We start from the raw sequence: 21504 nt of genomic DNA, 5'->3' as shown, positions 1-21504 counted from the left end.
ACCACCACTGTTTCATAAAAGAGAGCAGTGGGAAAGAAGCTGTTACTTGAGGATTAGAGACAGTTGTCTTCTATGAAAAAATAACAAATTTATCATGTAAGATACTTAGGAAGGAAGTAGTGATCATTTTGAGTATTTTCTAATTTAGGGGTATTTGCACATGAGACCCAAATGTATTTCGACCCCTTAGATACAAACAGTTCTCACAAAAATAGTTATGTTCCATTAAAGAGTGCTGTTAGTATAGCAAGAATTCTTGATTTTCATGAGCTTCACCAACAGTCACTCTGCAGTCGGCTTTACTGGTGAGTTGATTTAGCACCCACTTCACCCACAAATGCCTTAAGAGTAAATGTTGTCATAAATTCTAATTTCATATCATCAAAATTGATCAATTCTGAGACATGATTATTTTTACATATATTTGCCACTGAAGTTACACATGGTTGCTAGCCACTTCGACTCAGCCATGAATTGGGCAGACGTACAAGCATTATGAAAATGCCAAAATGAAGCCCATTACTTTTGTGTGCTATCTCTTTAAAAATGCACTAACAAAAAAATTGTATGTGTTACTTTTGCTTACACAACTAGACGTTTTGTGGCAAGGCCATCAGTAGGGTAAGCTCCCAGTGCCTCAGCATGAGGACCGTGTTATTTTCCACTCTGTATGGGACACATCTGGGACCAGTCAGAGCGGATGAAAGCATCATAGTTCACCTGAAGCAGTACGTCCCGCATCGGCACGCTGCGTCGCGGCGTCTCCTTCACAAAAGTGTTCAGGGCCTTTAGAGAACTAGAGCTGCTGGAAATGAGGGAGACGGGGCTCCCACGGTTTCCCTCTCAGAAAATGGCTGGCAACAGTCTGGAGCTTTGACTCTCACGTATCACTCATTATCCCTGTCCAGAACTGTACAAATCTAATGGGCAAGTGAAGAGAGGTCTTAGTTATAAACCAAAAGGGAAAAACATTACAGAAGCTCAGAATGCTGTTTCTTATTAACAAAATCATAAAAACTTCCACAGCTGCCTCCCACCACCATTGCTAGAAGGTTCTCTCTTCCCTGCTCATGTGCCGTCACTCGGGGTGACGGGGTAGGCATCCTCCATGTTTACCCGTCACCCTGTCTTTCACTGCAGGATAAGCAGCAATGGAAAGATCTGTGTGCCTAGCTAGATTCACAGAGGACGTGCACAGTGTGCCGCCACTGTTCTTTCTCAGCGGCCTGACTGTTCCTGCCATGATAACACTGCGGGAGTGAACAAATGCTGCTCTTTGTGGTCAGTAAAGAGGGACATGAGGGCCTGAAGAGATGGCTCGGCCGTTAAGAACACTGGCCATTCTTACAGAGCACCAGAGTTTAATTCCCAGAGTCCACTTCAGGTATTTTACAACCACCTGTAACTTCAGCTGCAGGGTGTTTGACACCTACTTCTGGTCACCAGTCACACACTCACACACGCACACACACACACACACACACACACACACACACACTCACACTCACACACACACACACACACACACATACACACATATACACAAAAATTCAGAGAAAAGAATGATCACATAGTGAAAATTGCTAAGACCATTATATATCTGCATACATATGTGTTCACAGAATTCATGACATTTCAACCAAGAATTCTAAAACTAGGAAAGAGAGTTGAGCTTCAGTGTGCAGACAGATGGTTAGTTCTGTGTTACTTGTCACAGAAATGTGTTGGAAGCCCCATAAATGACTAACACTGGAGGAATGACCAAACAAATTTGTCTATATGGTGGGTTATTTTGCAGCCAGCACTTTTCAGAGCATAATAAAGTGCTCACCATACAGTGTTAGGAAGCAAAAAGTAAGAGAGAAAACTGAACATTCGATAATTTGCCAAATAGTTAAAATACGGTTGACTGTTTCCTAGCTTGGGAATTGTATGTGTTGTTACTCATTTTTCCTTTTTATATATTTCAAGTTGTCTACAATGAATCCTGGGAGAGCTGTTTAAAGGAAGGTCTCCTCTTAGGGCTCCTTATCTGAGAGCTGGTACTTTTAGTGTGTTGACCCAAGAATTGCATTTGGAGTTCATCCTCCACCCTTCCAGCGTCTACCTTCCCGGCGTCTACCCTTTCCAGCATCTGGTCACAGCTCCACCAGGAAGGCATAGTTTCCATCTTCCCTTGACTCCTTTGCTTCAGGATTTCAGAAGTCTCTACCAATAACAAGTCACCCACAGCCTTATTAATGTATACAGAATTAAAATTACATATATTTATATTTACCATGTGATATTTTGATGGATGTATAAATTGTGATGTGAGCTCAAATAGTTACCAGTTTTTGTGATGAGAACATTTAGGATCTATTTCAAAGCTATTTGTGGTGCTGCAGTGATCTATATAATGAGATCTCTTCTCAAAAGAAATTCTACTTTCATCATACATATTCAATAAAGGCACCACAGTTTACAGTAGATCTCAAAAGCTTGTTTATCCTGTCTAACTGAAACCTTTCTTTGCTTAACATCTCACTGTCCCCACACCAAACCTTACAGCTGCTAATGGTCCACACTGTACTCTCTGCTGCTCTGAGTTGTACCTATCCACATGTAAGTGAGATCATACAGCGCATGTCTTCTTGTGGGCGTGACATATGTGTAGAATATATATGCCATATATATGTGATATATATTATATCTCATTTTCTTTATCCATTTGCACATCAGTGGATATATACTGATTCTATCTTTTGCTGCTATAAATAATGCAACAATGAATACATCCATCTTTTCAACACAATGACCTCATTTCCTCTAGATATATACAGAAGCAGAATTATTGGGTCATGTTGTAGCTCTGTTTGTAATTCTTGGAGGAATCACCATAACATTTTCCATAATGGCTACACTAATTTGCATCCTACCAACAGAGGACGACAACGAGGTTATCCTTCTCAGCATCCTCAGCAGCAATGGTATCATTCCTCTTTTTGAGAAAAACATTTCAATAAGTGTAAGGTGATGCTGAGCATTTTTATGTATGAGTTTTTTTTTTGTTTGTTTTGTTTTTTTGTTTTTTTTTTTTTTAATGTCTCTTCGAGTCCTTGGCTCATCTGGTTATTTATTTTCTTGCTACTGAGTTGTTAAGTGAGTGCCCTGTGTATTGTGGATGTTGACCTCTAGCCATGTGTTCTTCTGTCCATGCAGTAATCCTGATCTCCGCAGAACAGAGCCCATCCTGGAGAGCCCCCTGCAGAGAACCAGCAGTGGCAGTTCCTCCAGCTCCAGCACTCCCAGCTCCCAGCCCAGCTCCCAAGGAGGCTCTCAGCCTGGGTCACAAGCAGGATCTAGTGAACGAACTAGAGTTCGGGGTAAGTGTTCTCCTAACTGTCCCCATACTCTTATGCCTAGGAGGAAAGCTGCAGACAGAAAGGAGTGGCTACTTCCTAACTCTGGCAGCAGGGGGTCCCATGCTTGTAGCTCCTGAAGGAACTGGGCTACTGTCCCTCACTGTGCATAGTCGTCCGAGTATGAACCACAGTCCTGTCTACTTTCAGCTTCTAGTGTTCTCCAGGCAGATATCCAGGAGCCGTCTTATTGCAAAATGTGGTAACTGAACAGTTCCCCAAATGTCCGTTTCCATTTCCTTTTCAGTCTCGTGCACCCCACTCTCTTGTTCCCAAGGCGCCAGACATCCCTTCCAGGATTCAAGCTTCATAATCTTAGGTATTTCTCAAAATGAAATTTCCTAAAAGCCAATATAAAATAAATACATGAGAGAGAAGAAAATACCTTTGCCTTAAAGACATGTGGTTGATTCTTCTAGTTGTTCCCATCAGATAAATAAAAACTAGAGCCTAATATTTAGTTCAAAGCATTTGTCATTGCTTAGTTTTCACTAATGAAGAAACCTATGGAAAGACTATAGTACAATTAAATACCTAGCAAAGCCCTCCTCTAACTAGTCCAAATTTGCTCTTTTTTGAGTCACTTCTGCAGAGGGTAAATTTGCTCACAGTAATGCCAGACTGTCTGAAGTACAATTTGATAAATACTAATATGCTGATAAATCACTCTCCCTTAAGAAAACCACCAGTTCTAAGTGGCCCCTTTAGTAGACACAGCAATAATTTGCCTCCTCTATTAATCTTCTAGGTGTCAACTAAGTAAAATCTCTGTATATCCAATTTGTTTAAGCTTCAGATTTAACATGTGACACACATGACTGTGAGCTAAGATGTGGGTTGACCCACCACTGACCACTCAGTACTCCTCTGACATCAGTGGCCTAAACCAGAGCGCCGTGTGTCTTTGCAGCACTGATCCAGACACACATGTTCTTACCCTAGAAAACTGCCAATCCATCAACCTTTTTTCTGTTCACTGGAGTCTTTGCATCCTTAGAGAAAATCATAAAGAAAATCAGGATTACACATACCATGTTAATTCTAGTTCAGGCTTAACTCTTACATTCTTTCTTCCACCCTCTACTTTTCTGGTTACAAGCAACCTCTGCCAGAGAAAGGCCACATTCGAAACAAAGAGATCCTGAGCTTTCCTGCTGCCCCACCTATGACATAAATGACATGGCAGCCCTCACTCTGTGACTGCAGGGAGCCCCCATCCTTGGCCACAACTCTATTCTTGCCCTTCACCTTATCTTCCACACCTTCCTCATCCTGCATTATTCTCTGTTGTCGTTTGTTTCTGCTCGTTGGTGGGGTCTGCCACCCAGCTCCCAAATAACTCACACACAGAGGCTTATTCTTAATTATAAAGGCCCGGCCTGAGGTTGGCTTGTTTCTTGCCAGCTTTTCTTAACTTTAAATTATCCGAACTATCTTTTGCCTGTGGCCTTTTCTATTCCTGTATACCTTTCTTTGTTTCTTACTCCATGGCTGGCTGTGTGGCTGGGTGGCTGGCCTCTGGAGTCCTCCTCTCCTTGTTCTCTTGCTCCTTCTCCCTTTCTTCCAGATTTCTCCTTCTGTTTCTTCTCTCTGCCTGCCAGCCCCACCTATCCTTTCCCCTGCCTCACTATTGGCCGTTCAGCTCTTTATTAGACCATCAGGTGTTTTAGACAGACACAGTAACACAGCTTCACAGAGTTAAACAAACGCAACATAAACAAAAGTAACACACCTTAAAATAATATTCCACAACAATTCTTTCTTCCTTAAAGGTCTCAGACACTTCTCAGCCCCCCCCCCTTTAAACTTGTTCTATCAAATAAAACTCTTTTTATTCTTCATAAACTTCAATCAGAATAGCCTGTTCTTATGAATAGATGATAAAAGAAGAAAACAAGCCTAAAATTTATAAGCTCATTTGAAATAACGATTAAGAAGACTTTTAAAATTCAGAAAGAATCCCAACTAAATCCATGACTTCATTGTCGCCTTGAGCTCGCTGTGTCTCTGCTCATCTGGAGAATGAGGAAATGGTGCTGCACCATTGGCTTGGAACAGGGATTAATTGGAACAATCGACAGAAAGCGTTCGGGCTGTGCCTCATGCACGGTCAGCACTCGGTAGTGACTGCAGGTTTTCGTTTTCACTGTTGACTTCTAGGTTTCAGGCCTCGGTTGTCTGACTGATTTTTGAGCATTTGTAGTTTTTCCATTGGTGTCCACGGATTTGCCTAGTGTGTAGTCCTTCCAGAGTCACTTAGAATGTGGGGCAGCCTCTTCTAATGCATGTCCTGTCTTTCCTGTCCCTGTTCTTTTCTCTAGCCAACAGTAAGTCAGAAGGATCTCCTGTGCTCCCCCACGAGCCCACCAAGGTGAAACCTGAAGAATCCAGAGACATCACCCGGCCCAGTCGGCCAGCTGTGAGTGATTTCCTTCCTAAGAATTTCTATGTCTTTCCTTACCTGAGAATCCTAAGATAAGGTAGTTGGGGTTACATTCATGACTCAGAGCAAAAAACTGAGGATAACTAGGAACACTGTATGCTAGAAGCATCTAAAAGGAAGTCATACCTGATGGGGTGGGGGACTGAACGGATCTTGGGCTGCTTCCACTGACTTTGGACCTCCTGAAACAAAGACATGGTTGCAGGGTGGGCATAACATGGTGGTCATAACAACAGGTAGTCATAGGTGGTCATATAACCTTTTGGAACAAAGGTAGGGTTGAAAGATAGTTATTAACACTTTTTGAAACACAGACATGATGGCCATTCCTGGAACATGCAGTACAGAACCATTTGTAGTTAAGGTGACAGGTGGGGCATTGCCCAAACCTTGAGAAACTGATTTAACCACAAACAGGAATGAGCCTAGTTGCCTTTACTATAAGATGGCTTTCAAGCCTAAGATGGAGGCAGACTGGTTCTTCACTACTTGTCCTGCCTTATGGACTAGTCTTTTCTGGACCAAAACTTAATAAGTATGATGTGACACAGACTTGAAATCCAGAGTCATTGCTGGAACATGAAGGACCCAAGTGTATAAATTGAGGGCTGACTGCTCCGAGGTGTGTTTTCTATTGTAGATATGAGGAGAGAACAGCCAGGGGCATCTGGAAGAGTCCAGAGCAGGGAGAGAAGTGGTACACTGAACATGGCCAGCAGAGTGGACCGGGCCCTGAGAGGAGGGCGGGGGAGAGTGATGGAGGAGGACAAGGAGTGCAGGCAGAGGACCCTAAGAGAGGAGCAGGAGGGCGGCCGAGCGGGAAAGACAAGAGCACCCAGCGGGAACGGCGGGGTTCTATGGGAGTGAGAAGCCAGAGGAAGGAATCCTGGGAGCTGGAGAAGTTTGGGATAGGACAGGCTGAGAAGAGCTGAGAAGGGCCCCAGGGAGTTGTGGTGACAAGAGAGCCTGGAGGCCAGCATGCGGATAGGCACCGCAGACACCATTTGTCCCCTCTGGCTGCTTTGGTAGAGTTTCCTTCGGACCTGACACCAAGCAGCTTGAGAGAAAGACAGACTATGGGATAGGGGTGTAGTTAAGTGCTCATTCTGCTCACATGAAGCCCTGGATTCGATCCCCAGCACTGCAGAAAACAGGCATGATAGGACACCTTTAATACCAGTGTGTAAGGCAGTCAGAGGTTCAAAGTCATCTTTGCCTGAATAATGAGTTCAAGGCCAGTCTAGGATACATGAAATATTGTCTCAAAGAAGTAAACCCTAAAACTAAAGGATGAAAAAAGAGCATGCTGGCTGAAAGTAGAAAATGAACCTGGACATTCTGAGACGCTGTTCTGGGAATGGATGTCACCTTCATCTACTGCCTCCTTCATCTGAAAGTAAGGAGGATGCTAAGCAATGAAGGAATGTGCATCGTCTGCCTTGACCTCTCTTTGCCTGTTTGTGTGAGTTTTCTACTAACTGTGCCCATGTTGTGTCTCACCTGCTCCTTTCCTTCCGGCTCTCCCTGCCTGTGGACTCTCTGGACTGGTCTCCTCTGGTTGTCACAGAGCTATAAGAAAGCCATCGATGAGGTCAGTACCACCTTTCCTTGGTCCTGCTTTCACGAGATATGAATATTAAACCCATTTCCTGATGCGGACATTCAGAAAAGAGGCCAGTGGGATTGTGGAAAGCCCTCTTATATATAGCTTTGTTTGGGGGGGAGAACCCCTTCAACAGAGCCAACCTGAGACCCTCAGATGTACCCATAGAAAGCTTTAGAGTCCTTCACTAAACAAAAACACTGCTTTCCCAATGTCCCATCTGGGCAAACAACAGGCATTAGTGTTTTGTTAATGGTGTGGTGTCTCCTTCCGGTACCTTCTGATAACAAACCTGTGTTCAGCATCCTTGCTAACAAAACAAAGAGACAGAATTCTAGCACACCCCAAATATCTAGTGTGTGATTTGTGAACAGGAGTTGAAGCGTACTGTTAGATTAATTTTGTGGGGCACTCACAACACCACAAACAATATCAGCCTTAGCTGCTGAACCTGGGCGAGTTGAGAGATCTAGGTTATCTGTGGAGACATTTCCTACGAGAAAAGCACATGGCTTTGTCCCTCCTAGACAGCTTGCTGAGGACGGCCGCCCCGCTGGTTGTCAGGCCTGCATGAACACAGCGCAGTGGAATGGTTCCAATCAGGCAGGCCTCCAGAGTCCCGGGTGCATGGAATGTGAGGCTCACCGTTATGGCTTTGAGGCTGTAGCTCTGCAAAGTACATTTTGTGGAATTATATGGAAAAAGCACTGGCTTCAGGGATCAGCAAGCTACATTTGAAGTTTGGTTCCCCTCAGTGAATGCTGGCTAGGATAAGTCTCATAATCTCAGTCAGTTTTCTGGTCTGTAAAATGGGAATAAAAACATCAACCTGCCTTTACCCACTGATTCTTTGGGGTCCTAGGCTCTGTGTACAAAGGCATTTTTTAAAGTGGAAAGTGCTATGGAAAGCCAATGTAACTGTTCAGATTTGAGCCATAGGCAGAGAACTAACTTTGCAAGTAGGAAAATTTGATTCTGTGAAGCTGTTTTTCACCAAAGCTGTGGCCACCACACCATTCATAGTGATTCAGAAAGTCACTTTGCTGGTTAAGGGGTTGCTGTTTATAAAATAATGCTCCCCCACATGTCTACAGCATGGGACTGTTTATAGTCACTCTGCACCATGGCCTTGCTTTTCCCTCATAGTGGTGACAAGATGGAGGGACTATCCCAACTTTTTATTCGTCACCCAGAGCAGGTAAAGAAAAGAAAATTATTTTCTGGTCCTGGGTACTAGAGCTGCCAATAAAGTAGTATTTATATGAACAACTTACGGGTCCAGACATCCGTATGGAGGTGGCTTCTATGAGGAAAAGAACTCTCTTAGGTCTCCTCTGGATGTTGCAGGCTTTTTGAAAATCGCTTCATTTATTTTGGTCTGCTCTACCACACCAGGTAGAGATGAGAGAGTAGACAACTTCATACCAAAATCTCCGGAGCTGTGTATCAGAGCCAATGCCCCTGGTCAACTGACAGCTCTGACTCTTGAGTATCCCTGGCCTGGACCACTCAAAACATAGGAAGATGGTCCTGCCTAACCCTGCAGCTCTTAGCCATGATTGCTGCCCTTCTTTTACGTAGGAGCTGCTCCCAAAAATCTGAAGTCAACTGTAGTTGTTACACTTAAAAGTAGGAGACGAAGCTACCGGCAGCGTGGGTACATGGAAAGGGTGGACCTAAGGATCCTACAACACACGGGCAGTTCCCCACCTGGGCCCACGTTACAGGAGCCACTGGTGGGAAATCTTGCCCTCAGCTTTGCCACCCATCTCCATTCCTAGGTGTTGATATGACTTGTCTTCTGCAACTGTTTTCCTACTTGGATGACCCGGAATGAAATTCAAATGAGTCTTTAAATGCCTTTTTAAAATGTATTTCTTGTTATTGGTAATTCATTAGTTTAATTTTTCATAGCAATAAATCCCAAAAAGTAGCCATAAATTTAACATTACTTTCTACTGCACTGTGAAATTTTGCAACACTATTATTTAATACAACTTTTGTAAACACACACCCTTTACATTCCCATAACTGAATGTGTAACATGTAGTCTATGTGCAATCACTGAGGTGTGGGTTAGGTTTTTATTGGGATTTAAAAAACTGAAAATTATAAAGTCACTTATTTTTATTGAAAAATAAGTAATAATTGGTGAGCTGGACTCTTTTTCCTTCAGATGAGCCTGCTGAGGTTAAGGACGAGCTGGTATCACTCCTTAGCTTTCCTAAAAGGGGGAAAATATAACACATAAAAGGAAGGCCACATTAAAATTCTCTAACAGTACAATGGCTCAACCAGTTGAAGTAAAATTTGACTCAACTATATTATTTCAAAAGAAGAAACCTAAATGAGCATATTTTAAAGCAGGATATTATATAATTGTCCGAAGAAACAAGCTCACCAGGATGAAAAGTGAGGTCCTGGGGAAGGCTAAGAAACGCCGCCCCCAGACCCTTTGGACTCGAGCCGCCCACTGCCTTCACGTTAGCACTTTAGGGAAGAAGAATGAAGTATTTTGCCATATCTCTCCTTTAGTTAATATGTTCTCAAATATTTTCATGCTAAATAGCACTTTTATTCCCCTTTTTAATGCTTTTTAGCTTCAGGCTTGAGACAGCCAAGCAATAAATTACCATGAAAGGCTCATTAGATAGAGGAAATTGGAATTGTCAGAGAATAAAGTGCATGAAAATGCATCCAAACCCAGCAGTGACAACACCGCATCATGTCTATCCCTGCAACTCCAGTATCATCCAGTGGCTTCATCATGAGCGTACAGGAACAAAAGTTCAGCCAGCCTCAGAGGCGCCCGGCAGTGGGAGATTGATTTTCTTCAGGGGCATCGCTTTTGATTACTCATTATTGCTACCTTGAAATTTTCATTTCTGTCCCACTCTCCAAGCTGTTACCAATTAAACTGAAATAGATTTGCAATTTATTTTTAATGTTTCAGGAAAGAGCTTTTTAATAACACAGAAATAAAAAATTCTGATTAAAACCAAAATTATAAAGCAGGTCATAATTTTAAAGTGTTGATAAATACAATATTTAGGGAAATGTAGGTCATTTTAACAAGTGAAACTTTCTTGAAGTTGTTATTGGGTTATGGACTTACTAAATAATTCTAAATAGATTGGATATTTTTTCATCTCTCTCTCTTATCTTGTCCTGAACTGTCAGAGATAAGGAAGCCATGCCTGGGGGAAAATGTATCATTAATTTAAATAAGTCATAGTAGTAGTATTATATTTTACTCAGACTTTTTGATAGTAGAAACAAGCTCCTTTAAACCATATTCTCTCTTTAAATTATAATAAAGCATAGTTTTTAATGATAAGTAACATTTTAAATATCAGTTATATTCTTTGATAGTCTTACCTTATAAAAATCTACCTATGCAATCAATGTGTCTGATTTGTCATTTTTGCTAGTTGGGAAGCTCACCATGTCCTCTTGCTTTCAGAGTCTTGACAAATCTGTCAACAGTTTGTCCCCATTGTGCCCATCTAGCATGTTCTTCATACTCTTTTTGTTTGATAAAGACGAATGTGTCAGCAGCAATCAAGAGGAAATATGCAGAAGGGTGGAAGCTGGATGTTAGCCTTTCCTGGTCGGCTGCATTGCCTAGGAAATGAGAAATAAATGTGCATAAAATTCTGTGTGTGTGGAGGATCTCCCTTTCCTAGTATGCTTTCTCTAAACATTGCGAAGCCTTGTGGACCCGACTCTAGACTCACTTTCACAGACGGCGGAGACTGGGGTCTATGTGTGAGGGAGTACGCATGGCTGGGAAAGCCCCAGCAAGTGTGTTCCCGAGGAGAATGGGCAGGTGGGATTCCCTGCGACCTCCCCTTCATGGGGCCTTAGTTCAGGAAATATTGCTTTCCATTTGAGACATTAAAAGGAAACAACTCTGACTCGTTCACTTGACAGCTTGAATGCTCTAAATTTCAGTGAAGCACTGAAGTGATTGCTCTGTGAGTGTTGACCTGCCGTGCGGCCGCAGTGCACAGCACATGGCGTACGGGGCCTGGAAGTGAATTACCATTAACTATGCATGTGTACCAGAGGGTTTCTTCTAATCGGGATCAATGACATAACATCATTTATGTCACTGAGATTAATCATACATCAGGTGAATTAGACAAATACATTTCTGGACTGAAATAAAGAGAGAATATGGCCAGTTATTTTTGGGGGAAAAATGTGGGATTTAGTATTTTTCAATGAGTTTCTTTCTCCCTAACTCCCTGTCTCTCGCTGAATGCTCTGATTCCCACATGGGTCCCTAAATAGGGAGAAATGGTAAGACCAATGTCAAATTGCTTTTTCCTCATTTGCATGCTTCGTGCCATGGGCATTTTAACCCATGCAAAGTAGAGCGGCCATGCTTCTGCAGAACTGCCTCCCTCCGCCTTGCTCTGAAAGCATGTCCATTAAAGGTAGTCAGACGTTCGGCACACTGTCTTGCACTATGCCTGGTGACTCAGTCCTGCCTCATCACATCCATAAGGCTAAGGTTTCATCACACTCATGGAAAACTGGAAAACTATCTCTTCCTTTGGGTGTTTAAACATTCATTTCAGCATTTCTTGTAAGGGTTTCTGCCAGGTGACTGGAATTTAAAACTTAAAAATGAAACACCTGTCGTTCTGGAAGAGAACTGATTGTTGTTTGTTTGTCTGTCTGTCTGTTGTTCCTCTTGATTAACTTATTCCTGTGACTCTAAATTTCAGTAGCACTAGGATTTGGGGTGGGCTATCACTTGATGTGGTACCTTTGTTCTTTGGGGAATGACTTCACACCAAATGAACTTTGGCAACTGCTCTGTTCTATGATTGATGCTAGATTTTGGTCCAGTAGCCCTCACAAGAGAGGAAAGGCCACCATCGGGGCTTTGGCCAGGAAATCCACAATACTTGGGGAACAAATTTTAATCCCATTTATTTTCCCATTCAACTCTGGGGGCAACCAACCTCACCCTCTCAAAATAAAACACAGTGTTTGTATGTATGCGCATGCACACAGCACGGCACGCACATATATGCACAGTCAGTCCTGGTCTAACACACACATGTGCACAGTCAGTCCCAGTCTAGCTATTGTTTTTGAACCAAGTTTGAATTTATTTTATCTCCCGTCTCTTAGCTTCTCCACACCACAAGCATCATTTCCTTAGTTCCATACGGTAACTGTGTTTGTCACAGTTCTCTACAGAGCTTCTTTCTTTCCTTTTTCTTGTGGCTTAAGCTGGAACAATGACTGGCTGGGAGATACAGCTTTGGTTGTAACTACGCTTCATGTGCTTACAAACTTTTCTTTCGTAGGATCTGACGGCATTAGCCAAAGAATTAAGAGAACTCCGGATTGAAGAAACAAACCGTCCACTGAAGAAAGTGACTGATTACTCCTCCTCCAGTGAGGAGTCGGAGAGCAGTGAGGAGGAGGAAGAAGACGGGGAGAGCGAGACGCACGATGGGACGGTGGCTGTCAGTGACATCCCCAGACTAATGTAAGATGCTGTTGTTGTTGTTATTGTTGTGAGATGGAGTGTACAGGTTGTGCCTGAGCTCGCCCTGAATGTCTGTGCTTGAGCTATCCTCCTGCCTCAGCCTCAGGAGTAGCTGAGACCTACAGATACACAGCACCATGGCTGGATCTATACTGTTTCTCAAAGGAAGACCAGGAAGGGAGTGAGTCTCCAAACCAAAGCGTGAGAAATATTAGCTAAATACCAATCACACATAGGGCCTGACAAAGTGAAGTGGCTTTGGGAAATTGTGTTCTTACTGGAACATAGTTCTATAGCTCTCTCCATAGATTGAGTCACCTAGAGCACATAGCGCTTCTAGGCCTGTGTGTGCCCTCCCTGCCCATTGCTATTGGATTTGCTGTTCTTCAGGTGGCTCTTTCCTTTTTGTTTTCCTCTCTAAGACAAACAATATGGACAGCAAGACCACTGGCACATGTCTCTCCACCTATAAGCAAGAGAATAAGATCATGGTCAGTGACATTATGAATAGGAGATGTATACTCTGCCTACACCATGGCCACCAATAAGCAAAAATGAATGCACAGGGCAAAAGGTGCAGCACCCCAGAGAAATAATCAGGAGGCAAAGAACCACTCAAGGACATTCTAAGTGTTATTGTTTTTCACTCCATCCTCTTCAGCGTCTTTTGCATTGATCCCTTTTCTTTCTTCTTTGTATGTGTATGTATGCACCTACATGTGTGTTGATGTTGACATGTGTGCAGTGTGCATACTACCCATATGTTCATGTCCATATGAGGCCAGAAGTCATCACTGGGTGTCATTCTTCAGAGCTGTCCACCTTCTTTTTTGAGACCGGTCCCCTCATTGGCCTGGTGCTCACTGGCGCTCCTGGCTCCACCTCCTCCACGCCAGGATGACAAGTGTGCCCTGCTGTACCTGCCCCCATGCTTGCCTGGCGCACTTCGCCCTCTGCGCCATCTCCCCAACTCAGTCCTCTTCTCTGTCGCCAGCATCTTCACGTGCTCTTGTCAAATTCTTCACATCTTATGTTTGCGCACTTTTGTCTCTGTGTACGTCTGCCTTGATTTCCCCAAATCAGACCGCTTTTTACTTTTCTTTCTTCCCTCAGCATGAACAGGAAACTCAGTGAGTTTTGTTCATTGGAGTGGATTCTTGGGTTGGTTCTTCACATTCCACTCTTTTTCTGCTTTTCTAACTCCTCCAAAAATAACCATAAGTTGTCACTACCCTGGGTTGCCATAACGTTGATGAAAGGTAATGCTGACTTTCCCGTCTTCACTTTCTTCCCCTCCATTTCTTTGGATTAACTATCAGTATTGATCACCAGGACATACTGACTCTACTGAAAAAGGATGTCATCAGATCATAATTATTGTCCTGCTTAATAGACTGGAGAAGGACAGGGATGGGCAGTGTGCAGAGGATGCCCCCCCAAGCAGTTTTGAGAGGCAAATCCAACAGCCATCATTATCAATCCATGCTTGTGTTGGCTGTACAATTATTGACAACTATAAGAATGCTAAGATATGACACTTTGAAACAAATTGTGCTAAATTGTCTTTTAATAGCAAATAAAATTGTTCTAGAGGCAAAACTACTAAGCCAGAACATCTCTACAAAACATGCTGATCTTTTCCATTTTGTCTTGACTCAGCATTGTTCAATTCTTCTAACAGATGCTTAAAGTTCTCTCTAAACACTGGGCATACAACTGCTGGGATAATAGCTGGTGACGAAATTAAAATATTCCTACAATTCCCACTACATAGCAAATACTGTGCTGAGGGTCTTGAGGCATTTGGAGAGCATGAACTTATATTCTGCCTTCCAAGTTTATATTCTTCTTTAGAGAGATAAATTATACATGGAAGACATATCTAATCATTTGGGACAACCAAAGATAATTTGTGGAAAAGTATAAAGAACACTCTAAGCCTCTATCATACTTTGTAACTCTATGAATGATGTTTCCCCTCCACCCTCTAGAGGAGAGTTAGAACTTATCCTTCAGGACAAAACGTCCATCTTCTAACATTCCCCAAAATAGATGGCATTGTGCTTCTCTCTGCCGTCTGCTGTCCGCCCCTTTAAAAATCACCTACCCCCAGCCCAGCCTGCTGTGACGAGCCATCCATTCCTGTCCCTTCCTCCCCCTTCTCCAGTGTCACTGTTATTTCCCCAGCAGCCCTAAGTTTAATGTCATACCTTGAGTCGGGATTGCTGCCATTTTTATCTCCCTCTTTGATGGTGGTGGTCTCTGAGGATGGAATAGTGGCTTGTCCATTTCTCTAATCTGAAGACTTTGTTGTGTCTGGAATCGAGCAGCTTTACAATAATTTCCCAAATTAACCATGACTTAATCACACTGGGTCCAGACCTCAGAGAGCAAGCAAGCCTGTGGCCTGATGCAAAGGAAAGACAAGCATGTCAGTAACCTGAATAATAGTCAGGAAGACAGATAAGAACACAGAGTGGGACTGGAAGCCCAGGCCGAGGGAAGAGTTGAAGAAACCCAGAAGACTGAGCATGGTATAAACATGAGGGCTGTGACAATGTGGGAGAGAATCTGGGTTAGAAACACCAGAGCAGTAGTGTGCAGGTTAGCACGCAGCCATGGGAACTATCTGTGTCTTGAGCCAGGGCATTATGTGACCAGTGCTAGGTCTGAGGAAGGGTATTTCAGTGGGACAATTTGAACATACTGGTAAAGACATGCACAGGATCTGTTACTATAACTCTGGTAACAAATGATAAACTGAAGCTCTTGTGGGATGCTTACAATGGAGACAAGACCTGATGTTGTTCTTAAAGACTTGGAAATTTTAGATAGATTGAAATGATTGTCCATTAAAAATAGTGTGTGTATTTAAAATAGTGCATATATATATATATAGTGTGTGTGTGTGTGTGTGTGTATGAGATATATACAGAAAAAAGGCAATAAAGAGAGATAGGTGTGTGTGTGTGTGTGTGTGTGTGTGTGTGTACCAGTTTGGTCTGAACAATAGATGTATTTTCATGAGCATTAAAAACAGATACAGTCTGTTCTCCTCCAACACAGTGCTTATACACCTTAGGAATTTCTTACTATTAAGACTCCATTATGAAACAGCTACTTATGTACAAACTGAATGCTTTGGGGCTAGTCTCTTTGTACATGTTCTTACCACCTTCATTTTCTTTTGTTCAGATAAACTTTTATGTTTCATGCTATGTAATTTTAGAGAAAATAAAAGCATATTGTACCACAGTTCACTCCTGCAAAGTGCACACAGAGCAAGCTTCTTGGAAACGGAGGCCAGGCTTTCACACAGCAGCCCTGGATTCCAGTGTTCAAAGAGGAGCCTTGTCCTTAGCACAGCTTCACACGACAGCCACGTCCTCTGCAACAGTGTACTTGACGTTGGGTTCCCTAACCAGCTGACTGCATCACCTCATGGGGGGCAGGGGTAGAAGAAAATAGAGCACCAGAAACTACCCCTGATCTAAGAGTTGTGAGGAACTCTTATTACATGCATATCACCACGCATATGATAGACACGGACTATTCTTATAATCAGGAAAGGTAAAGGGTTGACATAATGGGAAGAACCAGGTCAGTTTGCATCCTGTGGAGCAAGCCAGCCAAAGAGGCGCCCTTTGTGTCAGTGCCCTCCCCGCAGTCCCATCCAGACTTCAGACAGTAAGGCACTGGCTGTGGGTTGACCAGATGGCTCAGTGATTAAGAACCTTCACCACTCTTCCAGAGGGTGGAGTATAGGCTTGATGCTTACATCCAGTGACTCACTGTAGCCTGTAACTCCAGCTTCTAGGATCCAACACCCTCTCCTGCCCTCCACAGGCACCCACACAGATGGGGCATACACTCACAAATACACATAAATGAAAATAATTTTTAATAAAAATGTAAGTCCAAATGGTGACCATGTAGTCCTAACACAGTTCATTTTATCAGCCTCACGATGCCACCTAGAAAAAGAAGGTCATATAGCTTTCTTTTTCCTCCTTCTGTTCTCACTAAAACACCATGGTTCCAACCCATTGCCCACTTCCTCAGCTACTACAGTGCTTCTTTGTAAGTTCTTTGCCCTCCTGTGCATTTTCATGCTCTAGGGTGACTGTTCATGCTTTATCCCTAAGTCCCTACAAACCCTTGTATTCCTGCAACCAATGATTGCCCTAACACATTCTAGCCAAACAAAACTGGGGCAGCCATCAAATGCAGTGCCTTTTCCAGTGTCCTTTCCTTGGAGCCATGAAACCCAGCCGACCCCTTTCTTCCTGAAGTCCTCCCTTGTTTACGAATAGATCTGTAGCTCTCCTATGCTCTTGGTGAGGCTAAGCGCTTTCGTTGAGGAATCACATGGTCCCAGATTTTCTATCCACTACCCTCTACCAAACCAAGGATCTTCCAGAAAGCAGGTGCCCCAAAAGCACGTATTAAATTGAATTGAATTGAATTAAATCAGTACCTCCAGGAGCACTTGGACAAATCCAATTAGGAGGAATTATTGTTCCAAACCAGTACTCTAATTACAGGAAATTTCCTGTATTTTTTTCATTTGAATCAATGGTAGGATTTTATTGCTTGTTTTGATTTGATTTGCCTTTCACAATCTTCATAGAACTTTGGATAGCTAAGTTTTCCTACCCAATCTCTATATGAAGGAAAATTACTTCTAGAATGATGGAAAGTTAACACGGTAAGAGGTGATATTTGTTGTTCTAGCCGTATCATTTTTGTTTTCATTTTCTTTCCATTCCTTTATTGTTGCAGTAGTTGCAGATTTATAGGAAAATCAATTGGTAACAGAGTTCATTGCTTCTGCCCCGTCACAGTCTCCAGGAAGAATCTCTTACATCCGCATTGCATGTGTTCTATTAGGGAGCAGCCCTGACATGGACTGGCCAGGTTGGCCAAGCCTGCTTTAGCTTTCATGGCCTTCTCTCCTACCTCACTGCATTTAGTTGTCACCACTTCCTAGACTCCTCTTGGCTGAGAAGGCTTCTCAGACTGTGTTCCTGTTTGGGAACAAGTGTTAAAGATTAATTAGGCGTATGGTCGACTGCTCCTCTTTGGGATTCTGAGGTTGCTTAGGCCAGCGCCTCTTCCCCGCTTCCCTCTTCATTGAAGTAGTTCATATATGTCTAAAACAGATGCTTGTGTCGCAGTTTACATACTTACTGGAAGCCTTTAACCTCATTTTAAATTTACTGATTTTTATGTTTTTTAGATTTATTTACTATTTTACACATATGCATGTTCTGCCTGCACGTATATTTGTGCACCGTGTATGTGCCTGGTGGAAATCAGGGGATTTAGGGATGATTATTAGTTACCATGTGGGCACTGGAAATTGAACCCCAGTCCTTTGAAAACTCTACAAGTACACTTAATCGCTGAGCCATCTCTCCAGCACCAACCAACCCTGTTTAAGTGTATATACCTTAGAATTAATTCTTTGCCCTCTAAAGTCCTATGACTATCTAAATAGAATTATTTTGCTTTCCCATACTAACCACTGGATTTTCAAAAATTATGTTGGTACATCCTAGTGAATCCAGTACCAAAGATGCCCTTTTAGATGTAAGATAACAGAAGTCGGCATTGGTTGCATAGTGCATTTAAGCATGCTAGTAATTATCTTTATAGCTAGTCACTCATCAATTTACAAAAGACCTATGCTTTGACTCTAATCAAAACCCAGAATAAAATCACTACTAGGGGCACTAAGAAAAGCCTTCCAGTCATGTACTGAACACTCACTAGGTGCCTCTTGAATGTCACACTCATCACACAACACCGAGGACATATGCACGGATGAGATCTGATTGCTGAAGGACCACGTGTTGATGTAGTGGTAGAGATGCTCAGAGAACTACATGGAAACAGAGCAGGGAGCCATCTGAACTGTCCCCTGTGCTTAAAAATGTGTTGTCTAAGGGAAGGCAGAGGATAAGAAAGAAGGGGACTGGGAAACAGATCAGACCTGGACCACTCAGGGTTTTGTCATATGATATGCACAGAAAACAACTGTAAGTTAAATGTTGCTAGAGTTAGAAGAGGACAGGATTTGCTTTTAAAGTTCCCTTAGAGACAGGGACCCGATGATACCTTTAAAGCTATCGTAAAGATCTTTAACTTTTAACCACAGTTGACAGAGAGCTACTGAATGTTGGAAGAAATAAAAACACAGTCAGTTGTGCAGTGAACTTGAAAGTGAAGACTGCCATTAATGAAAGCGAGGAAGCCAACCTCATTGAGTCACTTTAAAAGAAGAACAGAAAATATTTGAGCTGCAGTTAGGAAGCACAATAGGAAGGCCTGGGTTGAACATGGGAGAACCAGAGAGGGGGTCAGAATGAACACAATCAACCAATGGTTTTAAAGTTACTCATTCAAATGACTACTACCCAAGAAAGGTCATGACCCCAGCTGCCACCCGGTATATAAATACCCAAGTGGAGGCAGAAAAAGTAAGTGACTGGTCATAATCAAGGCCATAGATAAGAGAGCATGCTAAAAGATTACACAAAATGAAACAGAGTCTCAGAGACCCCTTGCAGTTAAGGACAGCCCACAAAGGAAATGGGCACAGAAGAGCAAAAGAAAAGGAAGACCAGAGAAGGGCCAGGGAACAGGAAGAATAAGTGACTGACTCAGGGCTGCTGTGTGAAAACAGGGTCTTCAACCCCTGACTGGGAACTGTGGGCTGGGCTTTGCCCTTTGAAAGGAAATGTGTAGGGAGGTGATTTGAATGTGTAGAGTCTTGGAAATTTCTTGCAATCAAAGCCATTACATTATGTTGAACACATGGTGGTGTCATGGCACATGCAGAGGCAATTAATATAAGAGGCACAGAACCTAAAAATATATATGCAAAATGTTCATAACCAAATGATCCTATGTGGCAGGGCTGTCTGGGCCACCTAAAAGGAGTTGTTTACTGTATTAGAAGCAAATAAACTAAGGAATAAATACAGATTGCCTTTTATTCCATCTATAGGGAATATTTTTGATTGAGATAATATAAACTATAACTTGAAACAGTCTAAAATTTATAACAGGTGAGTCAGTGCTGTCCCAGAAAAGTCCAAGTGTAAAAACTGACTCAAGCAAAAAAATGTAGTCTCAGTTAAAAATGTTTAGCAAATATTAAAATAAACAGTGGGTGATGGTATGCATGATAATATTTGCTATTGACTAACAATTGACAAATAAATCTTTTCAGTAAAATTTAAACCTTTAAAATAGACCCACCCCCACCCCAGACCTTGCCACTGCTCTTGATTCCCACCAGAACTTGATGCTAGGAACCTTTTGCTAAAGGTACCACACACTTTGATCACAGAACATGGATAAATCAAGTTGATACTGACCTGGGTGTGTATCGATAAACAAAAAGACAAGCATGTGTTCTAATGAAGGAGGAAATGAAGAGATTACAGGCTAAAGAACTGAAAATCTTGGGGACCAAGGGGATAGTTCATTCAATAAAGCGCTTGCTTGCACGCGTGAGGACCTGGGTTCAATTCCCAGAACCCATATAAAAATGCAAGGCATGGTGGCACATGCTTCTAATCCCACTTCTTGACAACAAGAGGCGATCCCTGGGGCTCACTGACCAGCCAACCCAGCCTAATTGGTGAGCTCCAGGCCAAAAGAGACCTTGTCTCAGAAGAAGTAGATAACTTTCTTTAGGATGAAAACCAACTCCAGCTCCTCCCACATGATAAGTGTGTGTGTGTGTGTGTGTGTGTGTGTGTGTGTGTGTGTGTGTGTGTGTGTTTCTTAAAGAAATCTGAAAGGCATTGCAAATGACAAGAAGAAGAGTGAAGGTTGGTGGACTGGATGTGAGTCTTGAGATGGTGTTCCATAAAGTATCTGTCTCTCAATAAAAATGGAGGAAAGAGGAGCCAGCCAAGAGCCAAGCAGAGGGTAGCGAGGGCAGAGGTAGGTCAGGGTGCCCATTCGTCACAGAAGGTCGTGGGGCCAGAGGAGTCAGTAGTGCCTCAGAACCCTGAACGCTGATTGCATCAGTTTTTCCTTGGAGAGCAGGAATAGGGTACAATATAGGTCAAGATCCCGCAGAAACAAACTCCGATCTAGGTGTGTTAATGCAGGATGTCCTCAAAGTCACTGCAAGTCACACAAATCATGTAAATGGCAAATGCCATGCCATGCACATTTGCTGCAGTGAGAAGTGGCTGTGGGCAGGAAATGGTGTTACATTTCATGGGATTCCGTTGTAGAATGAGTTTACACCTTGTCTCGTGACCACTGTTCCTTCTCATCTCAGACCAACAGGAGCTCCAGGGAGTAACGAGCAGTACAACGTGGGGATGGTCGGGACGCACGGGCTGGAGACTTCGCATGCCGACACCTTTGGCGGCAGTATTTCAAGAGAAGGAACCTTAATGATCAGAGAGGTGAGCTGGTGTACAGCCGTCACAAGGAAACGCAGTCCTTAAGTGGTTTTCCTGGTCAAGCTTTTGGATAGAAGCCTTATCGCATATATTGTAAGTGGCTGGCTGGGGAG

The 21504-nt window shown here is 42.8% G+C and overlaps 1 protein-coding gene across 4 annotated transcripts in view; it reads left to right on the top strand.

The window, feature by feature from the left end:
• Tnik (TRAF2 and NCK interacting kinase) overlaps positions 1 to 21504 on the top strand; it is a 418588-nt gene that overhangs the window by 360474 nt on the left and 36610 nt on the right. For 3 of the 4 annotated variants that reach the window (XM_016000780.3, XM_006971168.4, XM_076573947.1), the window contains 5 exons: positions 3202 to 3365; positions 5723 to 5820; positions 7412 to 7435; positions 12775 to 12959; positions 21265 to 21394. In XM_016000780.3, coding sequence (XP_015856266.1) covers positions 3202 to 3365; positions 5723 to 5820; positions 7412 to 7435; positions 12775 to 12959; positions 21265 to 21394 — 601 coding nt within the window. The remainder of the gene's footprint in view (positions 1 to 3201; positions 3366 to 5722; positions 5821 to 7411; positions 7436 to 12774; positions 12960 to 21264; positions 21395 to 21504) is intronic. The other variant, XM_006971170.4, reaches the window with a different exon arrangement.

The sequence above is a fragment of the Peromyscus maniculatus genome, chromosome 6, assembly GCF_049852395.1.
Source record: "Peromyscus maniculatus bairdii isolate BWxNUB_F1_BW_parent chromosome 6, HU_Pman_BW_mat_3.1, whole genome shotgun sequence".
Taxonomy (NCBI): Eukaryota; Metazoa; Chordata; class Mammalia; order Rodentia; family Cricetidae; genus Peromyscus; species Peromyscus maniculatus.
Note: the sequence above shows the minus strand (reverse complement) of the source record. Positions and strands in the feature narration are given on the sequence as shown.